This window comes from Ranitomeya variabilis, chromosome 3 (assembly GCF_051348905.1).
Source record: "Ranitomeya variabilis isolate aRanVar5 chromosome 3, aRanVar5.hap1, whole genome shotgun sequence".
Lineage (NCBI taxonomy): Eukaryota > Metazoa > Chordata > Amphibia > Anura > Dendrobatidae > Ranitomeya > Ranitomeya variabilis.
The window spans coordinates 569,635,818-569,660,752 of NC_135234.1; the positions used below are offsets into that span (position 1 = coordinate 569,635,818).

Sequence of the window (24,935 nt, forward strand, 5' to 3'; positions counted from 1 at the left end):
TAGGCCTTGTGCCCACGTTGCATTTTTTTATGCGTTTCTGCCGTGTTTTTTTGCTACAGCGGAAACTATAAAAACCACATTCCCATGCAATCCTATGGGAATCTGCAGTTGCTGTGCCCATGCTGCGGATTTTCCCGCTGCGGATTTACCCGCTGCGGAATCACATAGCGGTAAAATCCACAGCATGTTCATTATTTCTGCGGAATCGCGGCGATTCTGCAGCCATAAGATTGCATTGAAACCAGGGTGGATTTGATTTAAATCTAACTGATTTAAATCACGATTTAAATCACGATTTAAATCACTAGTCAGTAAGGCTTGATTTAAATCAGTGATTTAAATCAAAGTTTCTACCTAAACTAGTTCTTGCTACTTTAACATGCAAGTAGATGAAGATTTTTAGAATCACTTTTTATATTACTTTTTTCTCCCCAGTTTAATGGGTTAATCATTCATATTTGGACACCACTGTTCTGTTGTACTTAGGAAGGAGAAAAATAATCCTGACCTTAATAACAATTTAAATAGATTTATTCAACTGAAACAATAACAACATTACAGCATAAGTTATTTGCTTAAACAAACATCCATGTTTGTTAACTAATTTGGATAAACAAAATATATATATATATATTTTAAGAAACTTAGACTGTCAGCCCAGCCGACACATGAATAACTTAAATACTACTGTCCCTGCTGTCCTCTGTAGCTCACTTGTCGTCATCTTCATCATCATCTTCTTTGTTCCTATTCATAATCTGGAAAAGAAAAACAAGCTTTCCTGCTTTATTGGGTCCCAACCGATTTCTCAATTTAGAATGAATGAGTCCAAAGGAAGAGAATATTCTTTCAACGCCTGCAGAAGAAGCTACTGCTGTTAAAAGTGAAATCATTACTTGAACAGTCTCTAATTCCAAGCGCTTAAGTGACTTCCACCAGTTTACTGGTGTGACCTTCCTTAAAATATCTTCAGCAAACATATATTTCTTGAATGGTTCCCCCTTAGCTCTGAAGTTTATTATAGTTGGCATTAAAGATGGATGATTGATGGATACCCATGTCATAGCTAACTCCTCTTCCTCAGCACTTAGGTTTTGACCCTGATATTGGATATTGACAATATTTGCCAAAAAATGAGCTGGAGTCAGTGCTTGTCCCATTCATTTGTTTACTGCTTGTAATTTAATTCTGTCCATGTGTAGTTCTGTTTTTAAGTGTTCACTCAGTTCCTTCCAAATTTCAACAGCATCCGCAATAAAACAGCTATTTTTCTGTATTTTGTTTAAAGCTTGAGAGATGGGTTTCAGGAAGCTCAGCATATGTTCAACATTTCTCTTAAGCCCAATGTTGAGGATTTTGGCTTTGACAGTGCCATCTATTTTATCTCGATTTTCTTCACAAAGTGTCATCAGAATAGGCCAGTTTTTGATATACTGCTCAAAACAGTCCACCACAGAGTTCCATCTAACATCTTGTGGGAGCGTTAGCTTGGTTCCACCCATCCTTTTCAGAGCTGCTGCAGCAAAATGATTATTACGGAAGTATTTAGCAATTTCAACAACATTAGCCTTTATTTCTGGAACACTTAAGTCTTTGGCTAAGAGGTGCAGCAAATCAGCACTGCAACCATATGTTATTAACAGCTTTGTATTCCCTCCCTGCTCTTCTAAATCTCTTCTCATCTTGGATACGTTTGCAGCATTGTCAGTGACCAAACTGCGTACTAGACATTTGAATTTTTGTTCACATGTCGTTATAGCTTTTACTGCCACTTCTTGTAAGTATTCTGCTGTGTGTGCATTTCCTGACGTATCAGTTGTTTGTGCAAGGAAGACTTTACCTTCTTCTGTTGTTATACAAGCACATACAATAGGATCATTGTGGACATTACTCCACCCATCAATACTTAGGTTAACAATTTTACCCTCCAGAGCTGTTGCACATTGCTCCATTTCTCTGTCATACACTTGATCCAGCAGTTTCCCTGCAACATCAGCTCTGCTGGGTGGACTGTATCCTGGTCTCAGTGACTGAACCATATTAATGAAATGTGGGTTCTCAGTCAGACGGAAAGAAGAGTTCATTGCATAAATAAACTGGGCAATTTTTTCATCAATCAACTCTTTTTCTAATCTGCTAGTTCTTATCACAAACCTATCTATGGTGGTTCCAGGAGGTAAAGGTTTTTTCTTCCTTTTTCTGATGCTGCTGCTGCTGCTAATGAAGCACTATCCTGGATGGATAACTCTGAAACTGTAGAACAGGATGATGGTGATCTTGGAGGTGGATAGTTTCCAGAATCCATGAATTCCCCTAAACAAAAAAGTCAATGCTGTTATTTTATTGTTTATACAATTTCTGCTTATTGCACACAACACATCACTGCCCCTGCCCCAAAAGGAATATTTGTTTTTCTTCATAACTGTACCAAATGACAGTAACATGCAGTAATAATAAGAAATATAATTTTTCTCACACATGGCAGTTCAGTCTTTAGAAATAGGATTCAATAAAAATGTTTACCAACCTGAAGATCCTGCCTGTTCAGAAGTGTTTCTTTGGTCATCTTCATCACCGCACTTCTCATGATGTTGCCTCATTCGTGCCACCAGGCCTTGCATCTCTTTGTTGCATCGTTTGCATTTTGCACGCATGCCTGCCTTACCGATAGGCGAAGGAGCTTCATTAAAATATTCCCAAACTGGGTCTCTTTTACGGCCTGCTGCCATTATAAGGAAAGAATGTAATAAACCTCAGATCGTACACACAAACAGATCCAGACTTGTCTGTCTGTGGCTATGCTGCAGTATTGTGCTCAAAGTTTCACTTTCATTTTCTTGTCTGCTTGCCCTTCCTCCTCCTCACACTTAGATTCACATTCTTCTTGTGTTGTGCAGATTTATTCCACTCCAAACAATCAGAAACATATTGTCTAACTTCTTGGACTTGGCACTGAAGAGGTTGATTCTGTATTCATAGGTTTGTAGAATAATAGGATTAAGGTCTTTTTCTCAACTCTGTTCATGTTGTAACATTTTTGCCGTGAAGAAGAGGCTGGGACCTCTGCGGAGTCAAATTCAGTTTTGAGAACTGCGTAAGTAAAGCGAGCGTCTGTGATAATATAGGAGAGAAACTGCCCACTAATCCTACAGAAACCTCTGGAAGAGCATGGCATTGTGAATGTTACACATATACAGCCTTTATTCTACTGAGTTAAACAACTCAGCTTTATCTCATGATGGAAGAACCTTTGGATGGTAAAATATTTTCCTCAAAAAGCAGTTTATTGAACAAAATCCGATTTAAATAAAAAAAATCCGATTTTTTTTATTTATTTATTTTTTTTTTTAAAAACATTGATTTTTATCCACCCTGATTGAAACTCTCACTTTACGCATGTGGCTATGCCCACCATGCGTAAAGTGAGCGCTTCATGTGTGGATGGTACCCAGGGTCTGGAGGAGAGGAGACTCTTCTCCAGGCCCTGGGAGCCATATTCATGTAAAAGAAAATAATTAAAATAAAAAATAGGGCTATACTTACCTTCTGATGGCCCCCTTAGTCCTCCCGTCTCTCAGCGGTGCGCGCGGCGGCTTTTGTTCCCAGGGATGCATTGCGCGAATCACCTGAGATGATGTCACGGACACGTGACCGTGACTTCACAAAGGTCCTTAACCCAAAGCATCCCTGGGAACGGAACGTACCGGGAGCGCCACTGAGGAGATCTGGGGCCGTCAGAAGGTGAGAATAACCATATTTTTTATTTTTTTAAAATTATTTTTAACATTCTATCAATAGTAAAAAGTTGGACACACTTGTCAAGCACTATGCTTGACAAGTGTGCCCAACCTGTCATCACTTTTCCAAGCGATGCTTCAAAGAGAGTTTTGGTGGGCGTCCCTCTCTTGGCAGGTTTATTGTGATACCATGTTCTTTCCATTTGATGATCATGGATTTGATGGTGCTCCTGGGGATCATTAGAGATTGGGATTTTTTTTATTTTTATAACCCAACCCTGACTTGTATTTCTCAACAACTTTGTCCCTGACTTGTTTGGAGATCTCCTTGGCCTTCATGATGTTGTTTGGTTAGTGGTGCCTCTTGTTTAAAGGGAACCTTGACATGTCATTTTTAGCATCTAAACTGTCCCCAGTGCGTTGTTAGTGATGCAGTGTGCATCACTAACGCAGCATTTTTCATTAAAACCTGCGCTGTAATAAATTGCAAAAAGCACTTTATATAGATAGTGTACCTTCTCATTTAGTCATAGGGGTGTGCTTGATTTTGTTCAGTCACGGTTGTTGCTACCCACGCAATTTGAATGATGATCCCGGGGTTGCGCCGACGTCACTCGAATCAGCCTTGAAATCCCGCGCTTGCATAGTGTGGATCGTGGAGCTTCGCATGCGCCGTGTCGATCAGCTCCCTGCTCACTCAAGCTGTGTAGTACCCAGTCTCACTAACCGTGTGTATGCGCCGACAGTCAGTGATGCTGGGTGGCACACACAGATTCACGGCGTAAGTGCGGGCAGCCGCTCCGTACTGCGCAAGCGTGGTATTACAAAGCAGATTCAGAGTGACATCGGCGCAAACCTGGGAACATCGTTCAAATTGCAGGGGTGCCGACAACCGTGACTGAATGAAGTGAAGCACACCCTATGACTAAATGAGCAGGTACGCTCTAACTATACAAATACATTTTTAGGGGTTTCCTTGCATAAAAAGATGAATACATATGCACATACCAACATTTAGTTATTTGATCCCATAAATGTAAGTTATGCCTATATTTTTCTCACTTCACCAACTTAGACTATTTAGTGCGGATGCATCACACGCTAATCAGATTGCAAAAATATTTATACACAGGTTGTAATGTAACAAAATAGGTAAAAAGTCAAGGGGGGTGAATACTTTTGCATGTCACTGTATACAAAGTAATTTTAGGCATATTTTCAGTTTCATAAGACATACTTTGCAGTGTAATAATTTTTTCATATTGCTCTGTTATGGCATCTTGCGGATAGGTCCATTCAGGAGCCTGTGACTTAAAATTTTACAGTGCTGGTCCCTGTCATCCAGAGCAGCGATTTCTCAGTATCATGGGCAGAGTGTGCACGGGGTGGAAGAATAGGAAGTCTGTGGGGAGCCCTTCAGACAATAGTGGAGTTCACACTGGACTGATGCTATGGTATGAAAGACTTGAAGGGATTGTGTGAGAGTTTCAGAAATTAAAGAGTAACAAAACTTTTAAATATATATGTGGCCTTTTAATTGCAATCAGATCAGTGGGGGTCTGGGTCTTGAGACCCCCATTTATTGCCTACACCGCCACCCCACCCCTGACAGGTGTGCAGCTCCTGTTTGTGCAGAGCGCAGTACTGATTCAATTGATGGCATAGTATTCAGTAGAAAGGGTTACAGAACAGTGCCACCCTGGAAGGGTTACAGCTTCCCAAAAGGCATTACAGAAATGTGCAAACACAATGTGTGCCAGGACTGAAATCATAACAATAATTAGTTTGAAAAGGATTAACTTTTTAATATTTTGTACTTATTAAAATAAAATACCAATTTCCAGCAAAACAGACAACATGGGAAATCTGGTGGGTGAGCCGATGAGGGAACCCCAGTGTAAAAAGGTCAATATTAAGTAACTTTTAAATATCTATACCCAAGCAATATAATGAATATTGGAGTACCAAATAGTGTGAATCCTAAACATAAAATCAAAAGAAGTACCATAACAGTCAAATTCTGTGCATAAAGTAATAAGCGGCTCACCCACCCAACACCCGAAGTGCTTTTCATTCTTGAAACATCATTGGGTGTTTAATGGGTGAATGGATACAGATCTTTGAATATTCCTTAATATTGACTATATTTATATATGCACTCACTTGTTGATATGTCTACATTTACTAAGTGATTGGTGCCTTTTTTTTTTTTTTTTTCTTTTACTATTGTGGTTCCCTCTTTGGCTCTCCCACCAATTAGTCCTTTTGTGGGAAATTTGTTTGTGCATTCAGTAGAAAGTTGCAGCCTGTGCTTTCTCTTGTATCTGCACCTCACTCTGTGCTCTGTCGCCTGAGCGGGACCCCTCTTGGATGGAGGCGGAGGAGTAGTTTGACTGTTAGGGGTCCAGGACTCAGACCCTTACAGATATGCTTGCAGTTAAGTCATTCAGAAAATGTTTAATTACCATATAAACAGAAGGTGAAGGTATAAAATAAATAATAAAATGCATACTAATCAGTTGTTCCATCCCTTGTGGCTCCAGTGTCGGTCTGAGTGCTGAATTTAGTCTCTGGCCTCCGTGTTGGCATGCCGAATAGCTAGCATCACTGGCAAGGAAGCGACCAGAGCTTCAGTACTACATCACCAGGGATTTGCCAACAAGTGTAAAAATCTTCATTTTCTACGAGAACGTTAATAAGATCCGTTAGGAGATTTTGCTTTACATCACCTGGGTCGTCCACGGGAAGTCTAGAGATTTTCAGTTTCTGCTAGGAGAGGGCTTTGCAGGCATGTTCTGTGTCCTGTGCAGATGGAAGGTGGAGGAGGTGAGCTGTGATGATCGCCTAGTGTGAGTGGAGTCATCTGGTGTTATGTCATCTTACCTGTGATAGAGAGGACTACTGAGAAATGAACTCTACAGAGTGAAAGATGTTCGCTCATTACGAAGCTCAGTAGTCATTGTGAAAATTGCAAGATTTCAGGATTTTTTTTCAGTATGATGCTATTGAGAATTGTTCAAAAATATCGTAAATGTTTAACAAATACGTTCAACATACGACTTAATTCAATCAATTTGACGCTTTCTTACAATTTTTCTTTTATTAACACTTGGATTCAGTTTTCATTTAAAAAAAAGACTGAATTATAAAAAATTATTCCAGATATTTGTGTGGTCCAAAGAACGGTTTTGTTTTTTTTTTGTTATAGCTTGGCAATATCTATTACTACATTGCATAATTCTTTACATACTAATTGCCGTGTACAATAGTCTGCGTATTTAATGGCTATCATTCCTTTCCCAGATTATCGAAATTGGTTTATGTGAAGTGTTCGAGTTGATAAAAGAAACTCGTTTTTCTCACCCGTCACTGTGTTTAAGGAGCTTGCAGGCGCTACTTAATATTCTACAGGGTCAGCAACCAGAGGGGCTTCAGTCTGAACCTCCAGAAGTGTTAGGTAAGATGATTGCATTCGCCAGCTTCCTTCATTTTCTGTGCTAGTTTGGATTTAGCCTACATGACTGACTTTACTGCTGGGAAGAATATCTCTTGTAATAATGCAAGTCCTGCGCTACATCTCATGATCTTATTCTTACTTTCCTTGATTTCTCTCACAGAATCTCTCCTCCAGCTTATTTTGGAGATCACAACTCGTAGTACAGGAGCCAATGATAGTACCGGACAGTCGCTCACTGCGCTCTCCTGTGCCTGCCTGTTCAGTCTGGTGGTGGCATGGGGAGAAACGGGAAGGACCCTACAAGCCATCTCGGCAATTCTTACCAACAACGGCAGCCATGCTTGCCAAACCATTCAGGTACCTTTCTATTTAAACCTTTCCAGGTGCGTTCTTGACTAAGAGGTCCAGTTTTTAAACTCCTTTTTACCATGAATGATAGTACTTGTAAAAAGCTCCAGGTAGGGCAAACCTTTGTGTTGTCACACTTGGCAGTCTTTCCCGATGAGAAGTTACTTCTGCTGGGTCAGGCCATGGTTTAGACCTTGCAGATTTGCAGTACGGTGTTTGCAAAAACTTGCAGCACGAGTGGAAATGCTTACCACACATAGTTGAGATATTTGTTTAGCCCAGAAAAACTAGCATTATTATCTTTATTATTTATTATTATTATAGCGCCGTTTATTCCATGGCGCTTTAGATGATTCCATGGTGCTAGCATGATTTTTTTTTTTTTTTTACAGTCAAAATCTGTGTAGTGCATGCAGGCTTAGCTGCAAAATCTCTCCAGATCTATGGTGAAGTTATACTGAACAGTCATATTAAGGAAAAGTCCATCTCCGTTAATTTTTGTATGTTGCCATACCCGTAGTCTGATTATTCTGTGTAAATTGGTGCATTGTTATTGCTTTAAAGGTTTTTTTTTTTTCCATCTCGTTAGATGGGTATACTTGCACAGTAATTGTAAAAACGGGCAACTTTGTAACCACTTTGTATATTCTAATTTGCTCCCGTTCTCACATTAGGTAAGGTAAGGGGCCTGAACGGTGGGCAAATTTGTGTAATGATTACAAGCACTTTCCTACCGAGCTTGTAAGCCCTGCCCTGAGGCCGTCTAGGATGGCTGGAACTTGTAGCTACCTCCTGATATGCGCCTGCTTCCGATGCCTCATAAAGCCGCATCAAGAGCACACAGGCCTGCAACGTGACAATAATGCTGGCCTAAACTATCACTTTTTCAGGAGCATCCATTGCCTGGAGATCAGTGATCTTCTTTTCAAAGTATATTTTTTTTCTTCTTTTTTTTTTTTTATTTTATCGAAAATAACCCACTTGCTATGCAGGGTGGGAGGAAAGATGTCGGGTGTGCACCTTTTCTGCGTGCCAGAGAACGCTGGGACTCGAAGTTAGTGACTCTACGGCACCTACGCAGAACAAAATGTTACGTCTGTGCGTAGCAGTGCAGAGGAACGACGCCAGGCAGAATGCACAGGCGTGGGATTTCTGGCACGCACCTGACAAAACAGGCACATAGTGAAGAGAGGGAATTAGAAAGGTAGTATAGTGAAGAGAGGAGGCAGTGTTACCTTCCCGGCAGCGGACGCCCCATAGCCTGGAAAAGAAATTAACATAAGGCGATAAAAGATGACCCATGAGGCATGCAGGTAGGACTAGTTTCAGCGCTCTATATCCTGTATGCCCAAAGAGGGTGACTGATTCCCTTTAAAAGGATTGTTCATGTCTTCTATTTTAAGGAGGTGGCGATTGGTATAAGTCATTGGATGCTCTACCTTGGTGCTTCACTTTAAATTGTCACCTGCTTTTCCCCATTGCTGGAGTAGTACGAGGTCTAGTGTGTAGTTTAGTAGATATATATATAGTATACTGTAAAGCTCTAACATGAATTTTTATTTTTTGTCTTATGCCAGGTGCCAATTATTTTAAACTCTTTACAGCGGAGTGTTCAAGCAGTGCTAGTGGGTAAAATCCAGATACAGGACTGGTTTACAAATGGAATTAAAAAGGCTGCCTTGATGCAGAAATGGTCTTTGAAAGATGTTCCTGTGGATGAAGATGATCAGTGCCTCCTTCAAAGCGATGGCTTCTTCCTCTATCTCTTATGCAAAGATGGCCTCTATAAAATTGGTTCTGGGTACAGTGGGACAGTGAGGGTAAATGGAGACTTTTCTAATACATAAATATAGATTTCTTAACACAATAACTGTAAGGAATAAAACGATCTGGGTTCAGTTGGTATTGTCTAGTAGTATGTAAAATTTGTTTCATTTTTCCTATATATCTTCAGGACAGAAAAATCAATGAGCCCATATCTGTATTTATTTTTTGTTTTTTGCATTGATGATCTTTTTTTAGGGTTATTTCTTTTTCAGACAGTGATTGTTTTTATGCAATTTCTTTTCAACCTGTGTTAAATAGAGCAGCTTAGAAGTCGTATACATAGTGGTGTATGTTAGGGGCAGGTTGACCATGCATTTTACGCCACAGCTTCTATATTGCACCTATTTAGACCTTCCATAACGTTTCTTTTTCACAGGGCCACATTTACAATTCCACGTCTCGCATCAAAAGTAGAAAAGAAAAGAAGTCTTGGTTAGGTTATGCTCAGGTTGGTATGATTTTGATTATTTTTCTTGTTTTTCTTTGATTCCTTCTTATTTATTCACATACTATAAATTATGTATTTTGGTAATCTGATTTGGTATGCTGAATCAATTGTTAATAATGTTGTCATAGCGGCTATGGGTCTGTAAAAAGGGAATTTGTCAGCAGGTTTTTGCTATGTAATCGGAAGACATTAGGGGATAGAGGCTGAAACACAGAATTTAGGGATGTACAACAATATATTACAATAGCGCTGAGCACGTGTACCAGAAAAACAAAGCAGCAGGTAATCGGACTGGTGTGGCGTGAACACCGGCCTGTGTGTGTACAATGCAAGGAAAAAGATAAAGGAGATTACCGCGCTGAGAGGTACTTGTGGATATCCAGATGATCCTGTGTGTGATGGGCAAGATGGCGTAGAAGCTTCCTCCCCACTCTCCGTTCGTGCCTAAAGCGGGAGCGTCCTCCCCAAGGCTGAAGAGCTCACGACCGCTCACTGCCGGAAACCACCGCGGCGCGCCTCGGCCGATGGCGCCGCTGTCAGGGTAGCGTGGTGAGCAGGGGGCGTGATGGATGAGAGGCGTGGGGCGTGGTTGTGTGGTGACGTCACCTGTCAGTATGTAACAGACATGTGTGGGCCAATCCCGACGCGTTTCGAGGGAAACGTCCCTCTTTCTCAAGGTCTGGCTACTACACTGCCGTTACTCCCTTTATACCTATCCACGCCTCCCATACTCTCCATCCACCAATCACAAAAATTACTAAATTGCACCAAATCAGTGCAAGTTATTATCCCTGTATGTCCCTATATCTCTCCGAAAATACACAAACTAACTTATAGCAGCCACTACTTACTAGGAACTGCTCCCACAGCATCCTAATTGCAAATAGTTCAAAAATACATATATACCCCCAATAAAAAATTGTATTTTTATTCAATACATCCCTAAAAAACTATTAAAAAGAAAAGGACCCCTACTTAAATACCGCTTAAAATCAAACAAAAATGATTACTTAAATATATAAAATCAATAAAAACTTTAAAAACTAGAGGCAATTATGAATTCCCCATAAATCCTAAAGAGCATACAATTCAATTTCCTGATTCAGTCCCTTAGGGACTAAACTCTCTAATGTGAAAATCCATTTAGATTCAATGCAGGACATATTCCTAATGGGGTCCTTTTCTTCTTTTTAATAGTTTTTTAGTGATGTATTGAATAAAAATAAAATTTTTTATTGGGGGTATATATGTATTTTTTAACTATTTGCAATTAGGATGGTGTGGGAGCAGTAAGTAAGTAGTGGCTGCTATAAGTGAGTTTGTGTATTTTCGGAGAGATATAGGGACATACAGGGATAATAACTTGCACTGATTTGGTGCAATTTAGTAATTTTTGTGATTGGTGGATGGAGAGTATGGGAGGCGTGGATAGGTATAAAGGGAGTAACGGCAGTGTAGTAGCCAGACCTTGAGAAAGAGGGACGTTTCCCTCGAAACGCGTCGGGATTGGCCCACACATATGTCTGTTACATACTGACAGGTGATGTCACCACACAACCACGCCCCACGCCTCTCATCCATCACGCCCCCTGCTCACCACGCTACCCTGACAGCGGCACCATAGGCCGAGGCGCGCCGCGGTGGTTTCCGGCAGTGAGCGGTCGTGAGCTCTTCGGCCTTGGGGAGGACGCTCCCGCTTTAGGCACGAACGGAGAGTGGGGAGGAAGCTTCTACGCCATCTTGCCCATCACACACAGGATCATCTGGATATCCACAAGTACCTCTCAGCGCGGTAATCTCGTTTATCTTTTTCCTTGAATTTAGGGATGTGTCACAGTGCTGCTATTCACTCGGGCCATGTGCACACGTTAAGGATTTTTCACGTTTTTTTCGCGTTTTTTCGCTATAAAAACGCGAAAAAAACGCTAACATATGCCTCCTATTATTTACAGGGTATTCCGCATTTTTTGTGCAAATGTTGCTTTTTTTTCCGCAAAAAAATCGCATCGCGGAAAAAAAAGCAACATGTTCATTAAAAATGCGGAATTGCGGGGATTCCGCACACCTAGGAGTGCATTGATCTGCTTACTTCCCGCACGGGCTATGCCCACCATGCGGGAAGTAAGCAGATTATGTGCGGTTGGTACCCAGGGTGGAGGAGAGGAGACTCTCCTCCACGGACTGGGCACCATATAATTGGTAAAAAAAAAGAATTAAAATAAAAAATAGTGATATACTCACCCTCTGATGGCCCCCGAAGTGTTCCCGCCTCTCCGGTGCATGCTTTCTCTTCCGTTCCTATAGATGCCGGTGTGGTTCAGGACCTGTGATGACGTCGCTGTCTTGTGATTGGTCGTGTGACCGCTCATGTGACTCACGCGACCAATCACAAGCCGCGACGTCATCGAAGGTCCTGAACCACACCGGCATCTATAGGAACGGACGCAGCTGAGGAGATTGGCTGTCTGCAGAGGGTGAATATAACCATTTTTTTATTTTTAAACATTCTATCTTTTATTATAGATGCTGCATAAGCAGCATCTATAGTAAAAAGTTGGTCACACTTGTCAAACACTATGTTTGACAAGTGTGACCAACTTGTCAGTCAGTTTTCCAAGCGATGCTACAGATCGCTTGGAAAACTTTAGCATTCTGCAAGCTAATTACGCTTGCAGAATGCTAAAAAAACCGCGAAAAAAACGCAAAAAAAAGGCGGATTTCTTGCAGAAAATTTCCGGTTTTCTTCAGGAAATTTCTGCAAGAAATCCGGACGTGTGCACATACCCTAACTGTGAAGGATTTATCACTAAGAGATTAACATTGCCCCTCCTGTGATAAGCAGCTCACTGTCTATAGACTGGTGGGAGTAGAGTTAGCTTTCTGAGCTCTGTTTTACTCTAAATCTAAAAGCTCTGATTGTGTCAGAATGGCTGCCCCCAGTAAACTAAGTGACACATTGTTGGATTCAGCTACTTTATCTACATTACGCTGCATTCAGATGAGGTAGCAAAAACTTTCTAACAGATTCCCTTAAAAATGAATCAGTCAGCAGGTTTGTGCTCAGTAACCTACAGACAGTGTCAGGTCGGCGCCGTTATACTGATGAAAATGATATCTTCGTTGATAAAATCCATCTTGTGGTTGTTGTTTAATCTTGATTTGTAGTTTTCAGTTAATGATATGCTCTTGCGGCGGGGGGCTATGGGGGTCTTCATGTGTTGCTCTGCTTACATATTCATCTGTATGGCTTATGCCCTGTCACTGATCCCTCACTGACCTGCCCCCTATTTTACATACTGCATAGAGTTGTGGTTTGAAAAACCAAAAACATTCACATTCGTCACGCAGGGGGCCGCGCCTGCACTGTAGCATAATGTGGATAATATGGCTGTTTTTTTTGTTATTTAGAAGTTATAGTTTTATAGTTTTGTCGTTTAAAAAAAAAAAAAAAAAAAGTCTTAATCCAAATGGCGCAGGTTGTTGCACCTGCGCAGTATCGGCTATCGAATTCCTAAAGATGCTACTGCGTAGATGCCGCTGGTGCCATCTCGATGTAGTCTATTTTTTTTTTCTTTTCTCTAGCAGAATGGCTCCGGCGGCACCTGCACAGTAACATCTGTCGGAACGTGATGGATGCTACTGTGCAGGTGCGGCTGCCGGTGCCATTGTGATTAAGGATTTTTTTTTTAAACAAAACTATATTTCTACATAACTTGAAAACAGCCATATTATCTACCTTATCATGCTATGGTGCCTGCCTGATGAATGTAGTAATTTTTTTTTGTTAAACAATGATTCTATGCAGTACAGCCCATGGATTGCGAGTGCTGACACCTCTGGAGCGGAGCCGGCACAAGAGGCGAGTATAGGCTTTATTATTTTATCGGGGGCCGAACATTTAGTTTAAGAAGGGGTGGTCCTAGTTGTTGACAACCCCTTTAAAGGGAACATGTCACCTGTTTTGGCAGATACGAGTTACGGCCATCACCTTTCAGGGCTGATATACAGCATTCTATAATGCTGTATATCTGCCCCCAACCCGACCTGTAAGAGAAGAAAGATAACTTACTATACTCACCTGCGGGGCTGTCCGGTCCGATGGGTGTCGCTGGTCTTGGTCCGGCGCCTCCCATCTTCTTATGATGGCCGTCCTCCTGCTTGCTTCATGTGGATAACGCGTCCCTACGTCAGATACACAATCTCCTCGGCATCGTGCTCCTGCGCAGGCGTACTTATCTGTCCTGATGAGGGCAGAGCTAAGTACTGCAGTGTGCAAGCACTGGGAAAAGTCAGAGCCTAGTCAGAGCAGATAAGTACGCCTGCACAGAAGCGCGATGCCGAGGAGCCTGTGTGGATGATGCAGGGTCGCGTCATCCATACGAACCAAGAAGATGGGAGGTGCCGGAGCAAGAAGAGCAACACCCCTCCGACCGGACCGCCCCGCAGGTGAGTATAATAAATATTCTTCTTCTCTTGCAGGTCGAGTTGGGGGGCCTATATACAGCATTATAGAATTCTGTATATCAGCCCTGAAAGACAGTGGCCATAACTCATATCTGCCAATATTGGTGACAGGTTGCCTTTAAGTTATATTTTATATTACTCCAATTGGAATTGACAGTAAGAATTAATAATAATAAATAAATAAATACTATCCTAAAATGATAGTACAACTAAACTACAGCCCATCAAATGGAAATCACAGGATCAGTAGAAATGTCCATGATATGCGAATAATGAACATTTTCAAAACATCTGAATGTATTCAGTATAGAGAACGAGCGCCGCATGCAGAAATCCCCGCACTTCCCCCACTGGCATGTTATCAGTGAGCTTATTAGTGGTTGTCTGAGGAATACTCCGCCACGCTGACTGCACTTGGGCACACAGAGTCCAGAGACCCAGCAGGCCATGATGGCACTGTGAGGCCACGCAGGCTGCTCGCCATAGTATGAGCCTGGAGTTGTCATGTTGAAAAACTGCTCCTGCGACTCTATGGAGTATGACTGATAAGGGTTGCATTGTGACAGCTAAAACGTCGCTTTTCTGGTGACTAAATCCATTTTATTTCCCACCTGTATCTTTTGAAGTGCGGCTTCGCTCTAGATTTTGTTGCATAGTATAAATGGTTCATAATTATAGTAGTAAAATCTAATTGGTTTGTAATTATAGTAGTATAGTATAAGTGATGTGAAGTGTAAACCTGCTATTGTAAATTGTACTATAGAGTAAAGTTACCAGCTCATCTTTACCTCAGTCAACACCATAAAAATGAAACCTGAGCTACAATAGAACCAAGATCCCTCCCTTTTTTTCTACATCTGTATGGCAAATGAACCCGCAATATTCAAAAATAACAAATTTTGCCTAAAAAAAAAAAAAGACGAGAGATAAGCGTAAAAATGGCCATTATGGGAAGTGAGGAGGTCAGTTGTATATCTGAGACATAATGAGTTTGGTGTGCTTACTCTGAAAATCCACGTCAGAATGGCTGTCTAATGCTTTTTGGAAGCCTAAACTCACTCTTTGCCCGCCTAGACTGGCTGACCACTCCACTGTCCCTTTTTCCTGCTGCAGTTTAATACCAGTTATACAACCATTGAAAGATGGATTTTCAGAGTAAGTACACCAGCCGTGGTCTAACAGAGCTACGGATTGATTTATTCAGTTTATTTTGTGAATCTAGTGGCTGATCCGCCATGCCATATGCATTGTTTACTTGTTTCTATTACTCCATTCATGTTTTCTAATTTTCTTTTTATAGGGTTATTTGCTTTACAGAGATGTGAGCAACCATAGTATGACAGCCATTAGGATAAACCCAGAGACATTGGAGCAGGACGGGACAGTCACTGTACCAGGTAGGCACTTTCCAGGTGACATTCACTTTTGTAATGAACAGAGGACATTGGCTATAGGACACTTATAGGACACTTACCTGATACTGGCAGATTGAGCACAATATCATTGTCACCGCTCTACTCCCAGTGCGGAGCATCCTTTTCAGTTGACCCTATATCCTACAAGCATGGTTGGCATCAGTGCCCATTGAGATCCTTTAGTATGTGCATGTTCATAAGCCTTTCCTTGTGTGCCACTACTGTATGCAAAATGTTTATCAATTTTTCAATTGTTCAGTAGCTATAATATACCAGTGTTGGTAAATTCCATTACAGGTGATGTTTTTATGTGCAGTGCAAAATATTTGTGTATAAAAATATTTGCCAATTTTTGTTTCTCGCTAGATTGTTTTCATATAAATAGCTAGGCAATAAGCCTATTTGGAGCAATACAGCTGCTGTTACTGAAGCTTTATTAATAAGACTGACTTTAGAGAGGAGTGGCACTTTTTATTTTTCTATAATCCTCTTATGAAATAGGTAATTTACATTATTGGCTGACGTTATATGCAGTTGTAACTGCGTACAGGGTAGATCTGAACCGAGCGGATATCGGGTGGAGGGAAAACTACCGTACTTCAATGTGAAAGTATAGCACAAGCTATGTGCACTAGCACTGGGAATTTTGGCGTTCCTCTCGTTGTCTGTTATATCTTTAATTGCATTTTGTCTATTAGGAAACTGCATGTGGTGATCGGCCTGAGAACCTCTAAACAAGAAGTACCATGACAGAAGCAATGACATATCCTCTTCTTTCTCTTTCATTGCTTAGATTGTAATGCCGATGGACAGAACATCCTCTTTAGTGATGGAGAATTTGTCAACCAGATTGCTGCTTCTAAAGATGTGAGGATTTATCTTTTATCATTTCTATATAGAAGACTTTTTTTTTTTGTTAATATTATGGCTGAGTTGGTGGAGGGTTTGTGCTGGTTTTTACACTCTTGGGGTCTGATCAGGGTGATGGTGTGGGTGGTGTTTACAGTTCTTGTGTCTAAGGCTTGTATTGTGGCGGGTGGTGTGAAGTATTAAGGGGCTCTGGGTCCATTTTTTTTAATTTTTTTATTAGGTCTGGTGTGTGGTCTGTATCCATTTTGGAGTCTGCTGAAGGGTGTCATATATATTTGTGGTTTGTATGCTGTCTGTTGGGGAAGTGTTCTAGTCAACTGGAAGGGACCACAATGCTGTATCTGACACATAATACTAATGGCAACCCATCGGACCCCATTAACTTGCACATGGTTTTTGAACTCAGATGGGTCCAATTTATATTTTACTTGAGAAAAATACTGCTGCTGTCTATTGAGAGGGGGTCAGAAATCAGTCAGTATTTGGTGTGACCACCATTTGCTTCACTAAGTGCAACACATCTCCTTTGCATAGATTTGATCAGGTTGTTGATTCAATGGCTGTGCGAAGTTGCTGGATATCTCCAGTGACTTGAACATGCTGTCGTATATGTCGATCCAGAACATCCCAAACATGCTCAATGGCTGACCTTCCACAGGCCACAGTCGGCAACCTGATGCAAAGGTGGTGTGTTACACTTGTGTCAAATCCTGAATGGTTTTCTGGCCTCAATCTTCCGTGGACCCCTTTCCTATACTGTAAAACTGCACATTTTAGAGTGGCCTTTTATTGGGGCAGCCAAAAGCACACGTCAGACTGGGGTGTCTGGGGCCCACAGAAGGAATTGACCCTAGGGGCCCATCCTACAGCTAAATGCAAATATTTGTTAGCCATTATCCCCGTTATAGTGGAGCATCAATTGTAAAATGCAAGCGGTTCCTGCACATCTGTGCGCCACCATAATTGGGATGTACAATTACAGTAGTTTGCATTAAAGGGCTTCTTTGGTTCAAACCCACCGATCCATGGGCTCCACAGGATAGGTGATAACCTATTGACTGTTTGGGTCCAACTATTGGAAACTGCACCGATCTGAAGAAGTGGGAACTTTTATCCCTGACAGGACACTTTTATCCCCATTTTAAAATGGGGTGTCAGGTGGGATGTCTGACGGCAGCTCCATTAATTCTGTTTGGGGTTTCCAGAAAATAACAAGTGCAGCACTCAGTTGCTGAAAGAATGAATGGATCAAGGGTCAAGTTCCACATGTCACTCCAGTCTAATTGGGATGATCAAATATCGCAGCCGGGGGGGGGGGGTCGTAGCTCAACCCAGCAGCTCTCTGCTGCTTCCTATCGTCTGGACAATAATCCACTAATAGGTCGGTAATCAGGAAACTAATGGTAAGCATATGGTTATATACGCCTTTGATTCCAACAGATGGAATTATTATTATTACTATACATTTTTATAGCGCCGTTTATTTCATGGCGCTTTACATGTGAAAAGGGGGCAAATATAGACAAATACAATAAACATGAGCAAAAAACAAAGGCACTAACAGGTACAGAAGGAGGGAGGACCCTGCCCGCGAGGGCTCACAGTCTGCAGGGGATGGGTGAGGATACACTAGGAGAGGATAGGGCTGGTCGTGTGGCGGTTCAGTAGGTTGAGGATCGCTGCAGGCTTGTCGGAAGAGGTGGGTCTTCAGGTTCTTTTTGAAGGTTTCTATGGTAGGCGAGAGTCTGATGTGTTGGGGTAGAGAGTTCCAGAGTATGTAGGAAGCAAGGGAGAAGTCTTGGATGCGGTTGTGGGAAGAAGAGATGAGAGGGGAGTCGCGAAGGTGATCTTGTGAGGATCGAAGGTTGCGTGTAGGTAAGTACTGGGAGACCATGTCGCAGATGTATGGAGGAGACAGGTTGTGGATGGCTTTGTATGTCATAGTAAGGGTTTTGAACTGTAGCCTCTGGACAATAGGAAGCCAGTGAAGGACTTTTGGAATAGGGAAGAGGCTGGGGAATAGCGGGGAGACAGGTAGGTTAGTCGGGCAGCAGAGTGTAGGATGGATTGAAGTGGTGCCAGAGTGCAAGAGGAGAGGCCAGAGAGTAGGAGGTTGCAGTAGTCAAGGTGGGAGATAAGGGCATGCACTAGTGTTTTTGTGGTTTCGTTGCTGAGAAATGTGCTGATCAGGGAAATATTTTTGCGTTTCAGACAGCAGGAGGAGATAAGGGCTTGGATATGTGACTTGAAAGAGAGGGCAGAGTCTAGGATCACCCCGAGGCACCGAGCATGCGGGACTGAGGAAAGTGAGCAGCCATTGACATTGATGGATAGATCTGGTGGAGGGGTAGAGTGAGATGGGGGAAAGATGATGAATTTTGTTTTGTCCATGTTCAGTTTTAGAAAGCGAGCAGAAAAGAAGGCCGAGATGGCAGACAGCCAGTGTGGGATGTTGGTGAGCAAGGAGGTGAGGTCAGGTCCGGATAGGTAGATCTGTGTGTCATCAGCGTAGAGATGATACTGCAAACCATGGCATTATGGAATATGTGTATATATCCCTGGTAAGATCACTGCTAGCTTCACGACAACCAAAGATTACTCCCTGGCACCACCAGTTGATTTTTTTTTTTTTATTGAGGCTGACTGGAGGCCTGGTTCTGGTAGTGTATGGGTTCGGTGTGAGGGTTACAGAACTATTACATTTTATATTTAATCCAAACCGAAAGCCGTGGTTATAAATAAATAAATATATATATATATATATATATATATATATATATATATATATATATATATATATATATATACATATACAAAAGATTTTACAAAGGGGACAAAACCATACAACTGATACAATTACATAAAATAAAACCGGATTAACAAAAGTACAGATCATAATTTACCTTGACCTTTTATCAGCACCTGAGTTACAACCGTGATGACCTCATGCGGGTCAGGTTGTGGGATATCCTCAGCCCTTTAGGATTTTATGAAATTCCCAACTTAAGCAATATCTTTACTCTTGATGATCGCAGAAGTTCGAGGTCACAGCCTTATTTTTTTATTAGGGTTTTACTTTTCCCCAGAGACCAAACATGGCATGGCTGTTGTCACTGATCTGCCCACTATTTGTGGCTTATAGGCAGGGATTACAGTAATGACAAAATATGCATATCTTCCCCGATTTATCCTAAAGCTGAACAAAGTTAATAAAGGGGATGGGAGAACTACAATACCCAGATAGATTAGCGAAATTAGGATTATTTAGTATAGAAAAAAGACGACTGAGGGGCGATCTAATAACCATGTATAAGTATATAAGGGGACAATACAAATATCTCGCTGAGGATCTGTTTATACCAAGGAAGGTGACGGGCACAAGGGGGCATTCTTTGCGTCTGGAGGAGAGAAGGTTTTTCCACCAACATAGAAGAGGATTCTTTACTGTTAGGGCAGTGAGAATCTGGAATCGCTTGCCTGAGGAGGTGGTGATGGCGAACTCAGTCGAGGGGTTCAAGAGAGGCCTGGATGTCTTCCTGGAGCAGAACAATATTGTATCATACTATTATAAGGTTCTGTAGAAGGATGTAGATCTGGGGATTTATTATGATGGAATATAGGAATATAGGCTGAACTGGATGGACAAATGTCTTTTTTCGGCCTTACTAACTATGTTACTATGTATGTCCCATCACTATCGGATGTGTACAAGCCCCAATATTCATTGTATGTTCATTGTATCAGTCTATTTCTAAAAGACTCACTGTCAGATATTTTTGCTACTGTAAATCTGGGTGAGAGGGCAAGAGTTAGGGAGGTGAATGCCACCTCACTAGGGGCTTCAGAGTTTTTAATGTTTTCTGTGACTGGGATAAAACCTCAACATTGTGCTGAGCGGTGCGGGTCCCAGCAGTCGGACCCCTTCCAATCAATAAGTTATTACTTATTCTGCAGAGAACTGAAAACTTGTTTTCACTGGAAAACCCCTGTAAGTGCATCTTGCTCCAAGTATTTAATCACTAATGGAAATAAAAAAAAAAATCTTTTCCTAATTAGTATCAGAGAGAACAAATGACTGCTGTACACAACACAATCCACTATTCTAAGACCAATATTACCACACACAAGAGAGAAATACTGCCACACCATGACTGGACTGCATAATAACACCACATAGTGACTGAATAATTCCACACACCATGACCTGACCACATATTAACAGCATATCGCAACCAAACAATTCCAGTTACAAGGGAAAAATACCTACACACCATGAGCAGATCAGTGACTGAATAATACCACATACAAGGGAGAGGTACCACCACACCATGACCAAACCACATATTACCACCACATACAGCCCAAATAATACCACACATAAGGGACAAACACAGCCACACGGTGACCAGACCACATAGGGACCGAATAAAACCACATAAAGGGATAAATACCATCACACCATGACCAAACCACATATTACCACCACATAGAGACCAAATGATACCACATATAAGGCTACTTTCACACTAGCGTCGGGCTCGGCCCGTCGCGGTGCATCGGGCCGAGGTTCCCGACGCTAGCGTTGTCTCCGCCGCACAACGGGGGCAGAGGATGCATTTTTCCAGCGCATCCGCTGCCCCATTGTGAGGTGCGGGGAGGTGGGGGCGGACCGTCGTGAGCAAAAAACGTTACATGTAGCGTTTTTTGCTCCCGACGGTCCACCACAGCACGGCGCAACCGTCGCACGACGGTTGCGACGTGTGTCATTGTGTCGCAAATGCGTCGCTAATGTTAGTCAGTGCAGAAGAAAAGCATCCTGCAAGCACTTTTGCAGGATGCGTTTTTTCGGCAAAACGACGCATTGCGACGTAATGCAGTTAACGCCAGTGTGAAAGTAGCCTTAGGGGCAAACACAGCCACACGGTGACCAGACCACACAGAGACAGAAAAATACCACACACTGTACAGGGGAGAAATACCATCACACCATGACTGGACCACATATTACGACAGTGACCAAATATTACAACACTGACCATTAATAAAAGCCACAATATGAACAACAAGGTTATTCACAAATTTGTCTACATCGGTGTTAGGCCTTTTTCACAAGTCTGTCTTTTAGCTCCCGTCGAAATCCGTTGATTTTTGAAAAAACAGGATCCTGCACATTTTTTTTGCTGGATCCTGTTTTTTCCCATAGACTTGTATTAGCGACGGATTGTGACGGATGGTCATCCGTTTCATCCGTCGTGCACTGGATCCGTCGGAAAATCGCTGTCCGTCGGGCGGAGAAAACGTTCTGAGGAACGTTTTTTTCTGCACATCGGAAAATCGCTCAGTGGCCGGTCCTGCGCTGCCCGTCACTGGCTACAATGGAAGCCTATGGGCGCAGGATCTGTCACTGACCGTCAAAAGCAGGAATCCAGTGACTGGTACCGTCTTTTGAAACTGAGCATGCGCGGAAGAATTTCCTGTCAGGGAAATTCTCTTTCTTGCTCTCTCGCTCTTTTTACTATTGATGCTGCCTATGCAGCATTAATATTAACAAGATATAATGTTTAAAAAAAAAAAAGTTGCAATATTCTTACCTTCCGGCGTCCCGCGCAGCTTTACCAATGCTCCCGGCAGCTAGCGTTCCCAGTAATGCCTTGCGAAATGACCCGATGACTTCACTGTCTCGCGAGACCGCACGTCATCAGAGGTCATTGCACGCAAGGCATTACTGGGAACGCTAGCTGCCGGGAGCATCGTGAGCATCGGTAACGCTGTATGGGACGCCGGAAGGTGAGAATATTGTTTGGTTTTTTTTAAAATTTTTACTTTTAACCTGGGTTCTGTGTATCCGTTTTCGCAGCGGAAAACTGTTGTAAAGACTCATACACTACAGGTGCACATAGCCTCGACGGCCCAGTGCCCCCGTTTTTACAATCTGCACAGGATCTGTCATTTCAACATTTTGACGGATACTGTGCAGATTGTAAAAACCGGAAGTGTGAAAGAGGCCTGTAGTGAGCACTTGTTTGCAGAGATAATCTATCTCCCCTCACAGGTGTGGCATATCAAGATGCTGATTAAACAGCTTGCTTATTGCTTATGTACATGGTTGGACTGGGACACCGGACGATTCTCCATCGGGCCCCCAAGCAGGTTGGCTGCAACTGAATGTGCGTCTTAAGACGCACATTTAGGTGAAATGTAGTGCAGTGCAGAAAGTCTGTACTGCAATAGTTAACTTGGCCCCCGGGACAGATTTAGACAAATTTGTGAACAATATTTTAGAGAAAAAAGGCCTTTTGTGCATTGGGGGTAGCTTAAAATTTTTAGGAAACACTAATCTAAATCATGGGCAGCTCCCATCTGGTCATTAAGACTGAATATCTTTATCGAACATTCATAAGACAGCAACGTTTTTCTCTCATTGGCGCTTATCATGCATATCCGTATGACGGATACATTAGAATGGTTTGGAGCAAATTGTGTGACTGGTCAGATGATCGTTATCACAATATTTGCATTTACTGAAAAGTCAAAGATATTTCACACACAACTCACTAAATCTGTGGCCTATTATACACTCAAGTAGAAAAATCACAGTCCTCCAGTTTAGCGACTCTTGAGGTTCTGCACTGTGTTCCCAGCCCAGATTCAGAGAAGTAAGAAAGCTCCCGCAGTGGAAAGGCAAGTTCCTTTTATAAGAAACTAACTTGGCATATTCAGAATAAGCTCTTTCTTAAAGAAAAAAATATCATAAAGTGTTAAAAATGGATGGCGATGTCAGAAAATGGATAAATCCTCAGGGCAGTATTGCCAGTGTAACCTTTATTGCTCTGTGCTCGTGTACATTTAGAAATGGTTACATTTTGCCTATATGCACACAGGGGATTTGCAGCAGATTTTTTTTGCTCCAAAAACCAGAGTGATGGTAGGAAAAACTCTATGTAAAATACACACGATTTTGATGTGTTTTTAACCGTGCAGGTTTTTTTCTCATTCTTTTGAATGGATGAAAAACGCAGCAAAAAAGCTGAAAGATTTTATTATGCTGCAGATTTAACAACAATTTGCTTTGGTTTAAATACACAAGGAAAAAATTAAGCAGCATGAGATATCAGAAATCTCATTCACTTTGCTGACATTGTTAAATGCTGCCTCAAAATTGCACAGTGTGAACTAGCCCTAAGAAATCCTAGTCCGGACAGTCAGCTTGTCTAAGCACCGCGTACTCCATGTCCACTTTTCTAGTTAATGTCCTGTGTAAATGCACTAATAGAAATCTTGCAAGCGTTAGCATAGGCATTTTTGCACAGTGCTTGCATTCAGGTCTCCTGCGGTTCTGGTCTCTCATTGTATACTTCAGCCTACTTTACAAATCTGTTCCTCCTGGAGTTCTGTGGGAGCCTTCCTACTAGTGAGTTCTGCTTTGTGCCTGGGGTTTATTTTGCATTTGTTGCTTTATGTTAAGAATCACAATTATTTTTTTACATTACACTTGGAGAACCTTTCTTCATAGGTTAGTACCCTAATTACAAATGGTTGGGGTCTCAGGAATTGGACCCCGGCCTATCATTTTCCCTGTAAACCCCCTTTGCCTCAGCCACACCATAGAGAAGTGTGCCGCTCAGTAGACAGGAGCTCACACACAGACCACAGTATGGATTCAGAAGAAAGGGTTCGTAGCCCATGCTCTTGGTTGGTGGGGATGGGATTAGGCTGAGCTATTAGTGGTGGTGGGGGGGGGGTGTCTTTGGATCTGGACCCCCCACTAATTTGCCTGATCTCCTTTACTCTTTAAAAAGATAGTCAAGGAGAAAAGAATTTAACTTCTATCCATTTATTGATTGGTGAGGGTCCGACACAGGGGTCTGCAACTATCGGTAAAATGGGGCAGAGTTCATCATATGCTCAACCACTAATCCATTCATTGCCTGTGGAGCAGCGGACCCCAATCCAGTTTGTAAACTGTATAAAAATCCCTATTATGCCAATTGCTGTGGTTCCCAGCTGTCTGACCCCCCAGCGATCAGTAAGTTATCACTTAGCCTGTGGTTTCATGATAAATTTTTTACACCGGACAACCCCTTTTAAATTTTAAAGCGGTTGTCCAGTCAAAACCGATAAGTCTGCAATTACTTTGTGTGAATGCTGGCTTATGAATTCTCCCCAGCACATGCACTGTGTACTGTGGGGATTCTCTTGTTTCAGACTCGGGACCGAAGGGTATGTATGAGTTATACAGACGTCCGGCCAGTGGGCGTGGCCTCCCTCTCTATACACTTAGAAGTGTAGGGTGCAAGGCCACGCCCACTTTCCGGGCGTATGTATAAGTCATGCATACCTTCTGGTCTTCGGTCTGAAAGTGGATTCAT

The 24,935-nt window shown here is 42.1% G+C and overlaps 1 protein-coding gene across 16 annotated transcripts in view; it reads left to right on the forward strand.

Moving 5' to 3' along the window:
- Positions 1-24,935, forward strand: part of MYCBP2 (MYC binding protein 2) — a 339,194-nt gene that overhangs the window by 76,279 nt on the left and 237,980 nt on the right. For all 16 annotated transcript variants that reach the window (XR_013223966.1, XM_077297204.1, XM_077297206.1 and 13 more), the window contains exons 4-9: positions 7,041-7,194; positions 7,355-7,551; positions 9,120-9,362; positions 9,746-9,817; positions 15,582-15,678; positions 16,490-16,563. Coding sequence is in view for 15 of the 16 variants with exons in the window: in XM_077297204.1 (XP_077153319.1) it covers positions 7,041-7,194; positions 7,355-7,551; positions 9,120-9,362; positions 9,746-9,817; positions 15,582-15,678; positions 16,490-16,563 (837 nt within the window). In the remaining variant the exon portion in view is untranslated. The remainder of the gene's footprint in view (positions 1-7,040; positions 7,195-7,354; positions 7,552-9,119; positions 9,363-9,745; positions 9,818-15,581; positions 15,679-16,489; positions 16,564-24,935) is intronic.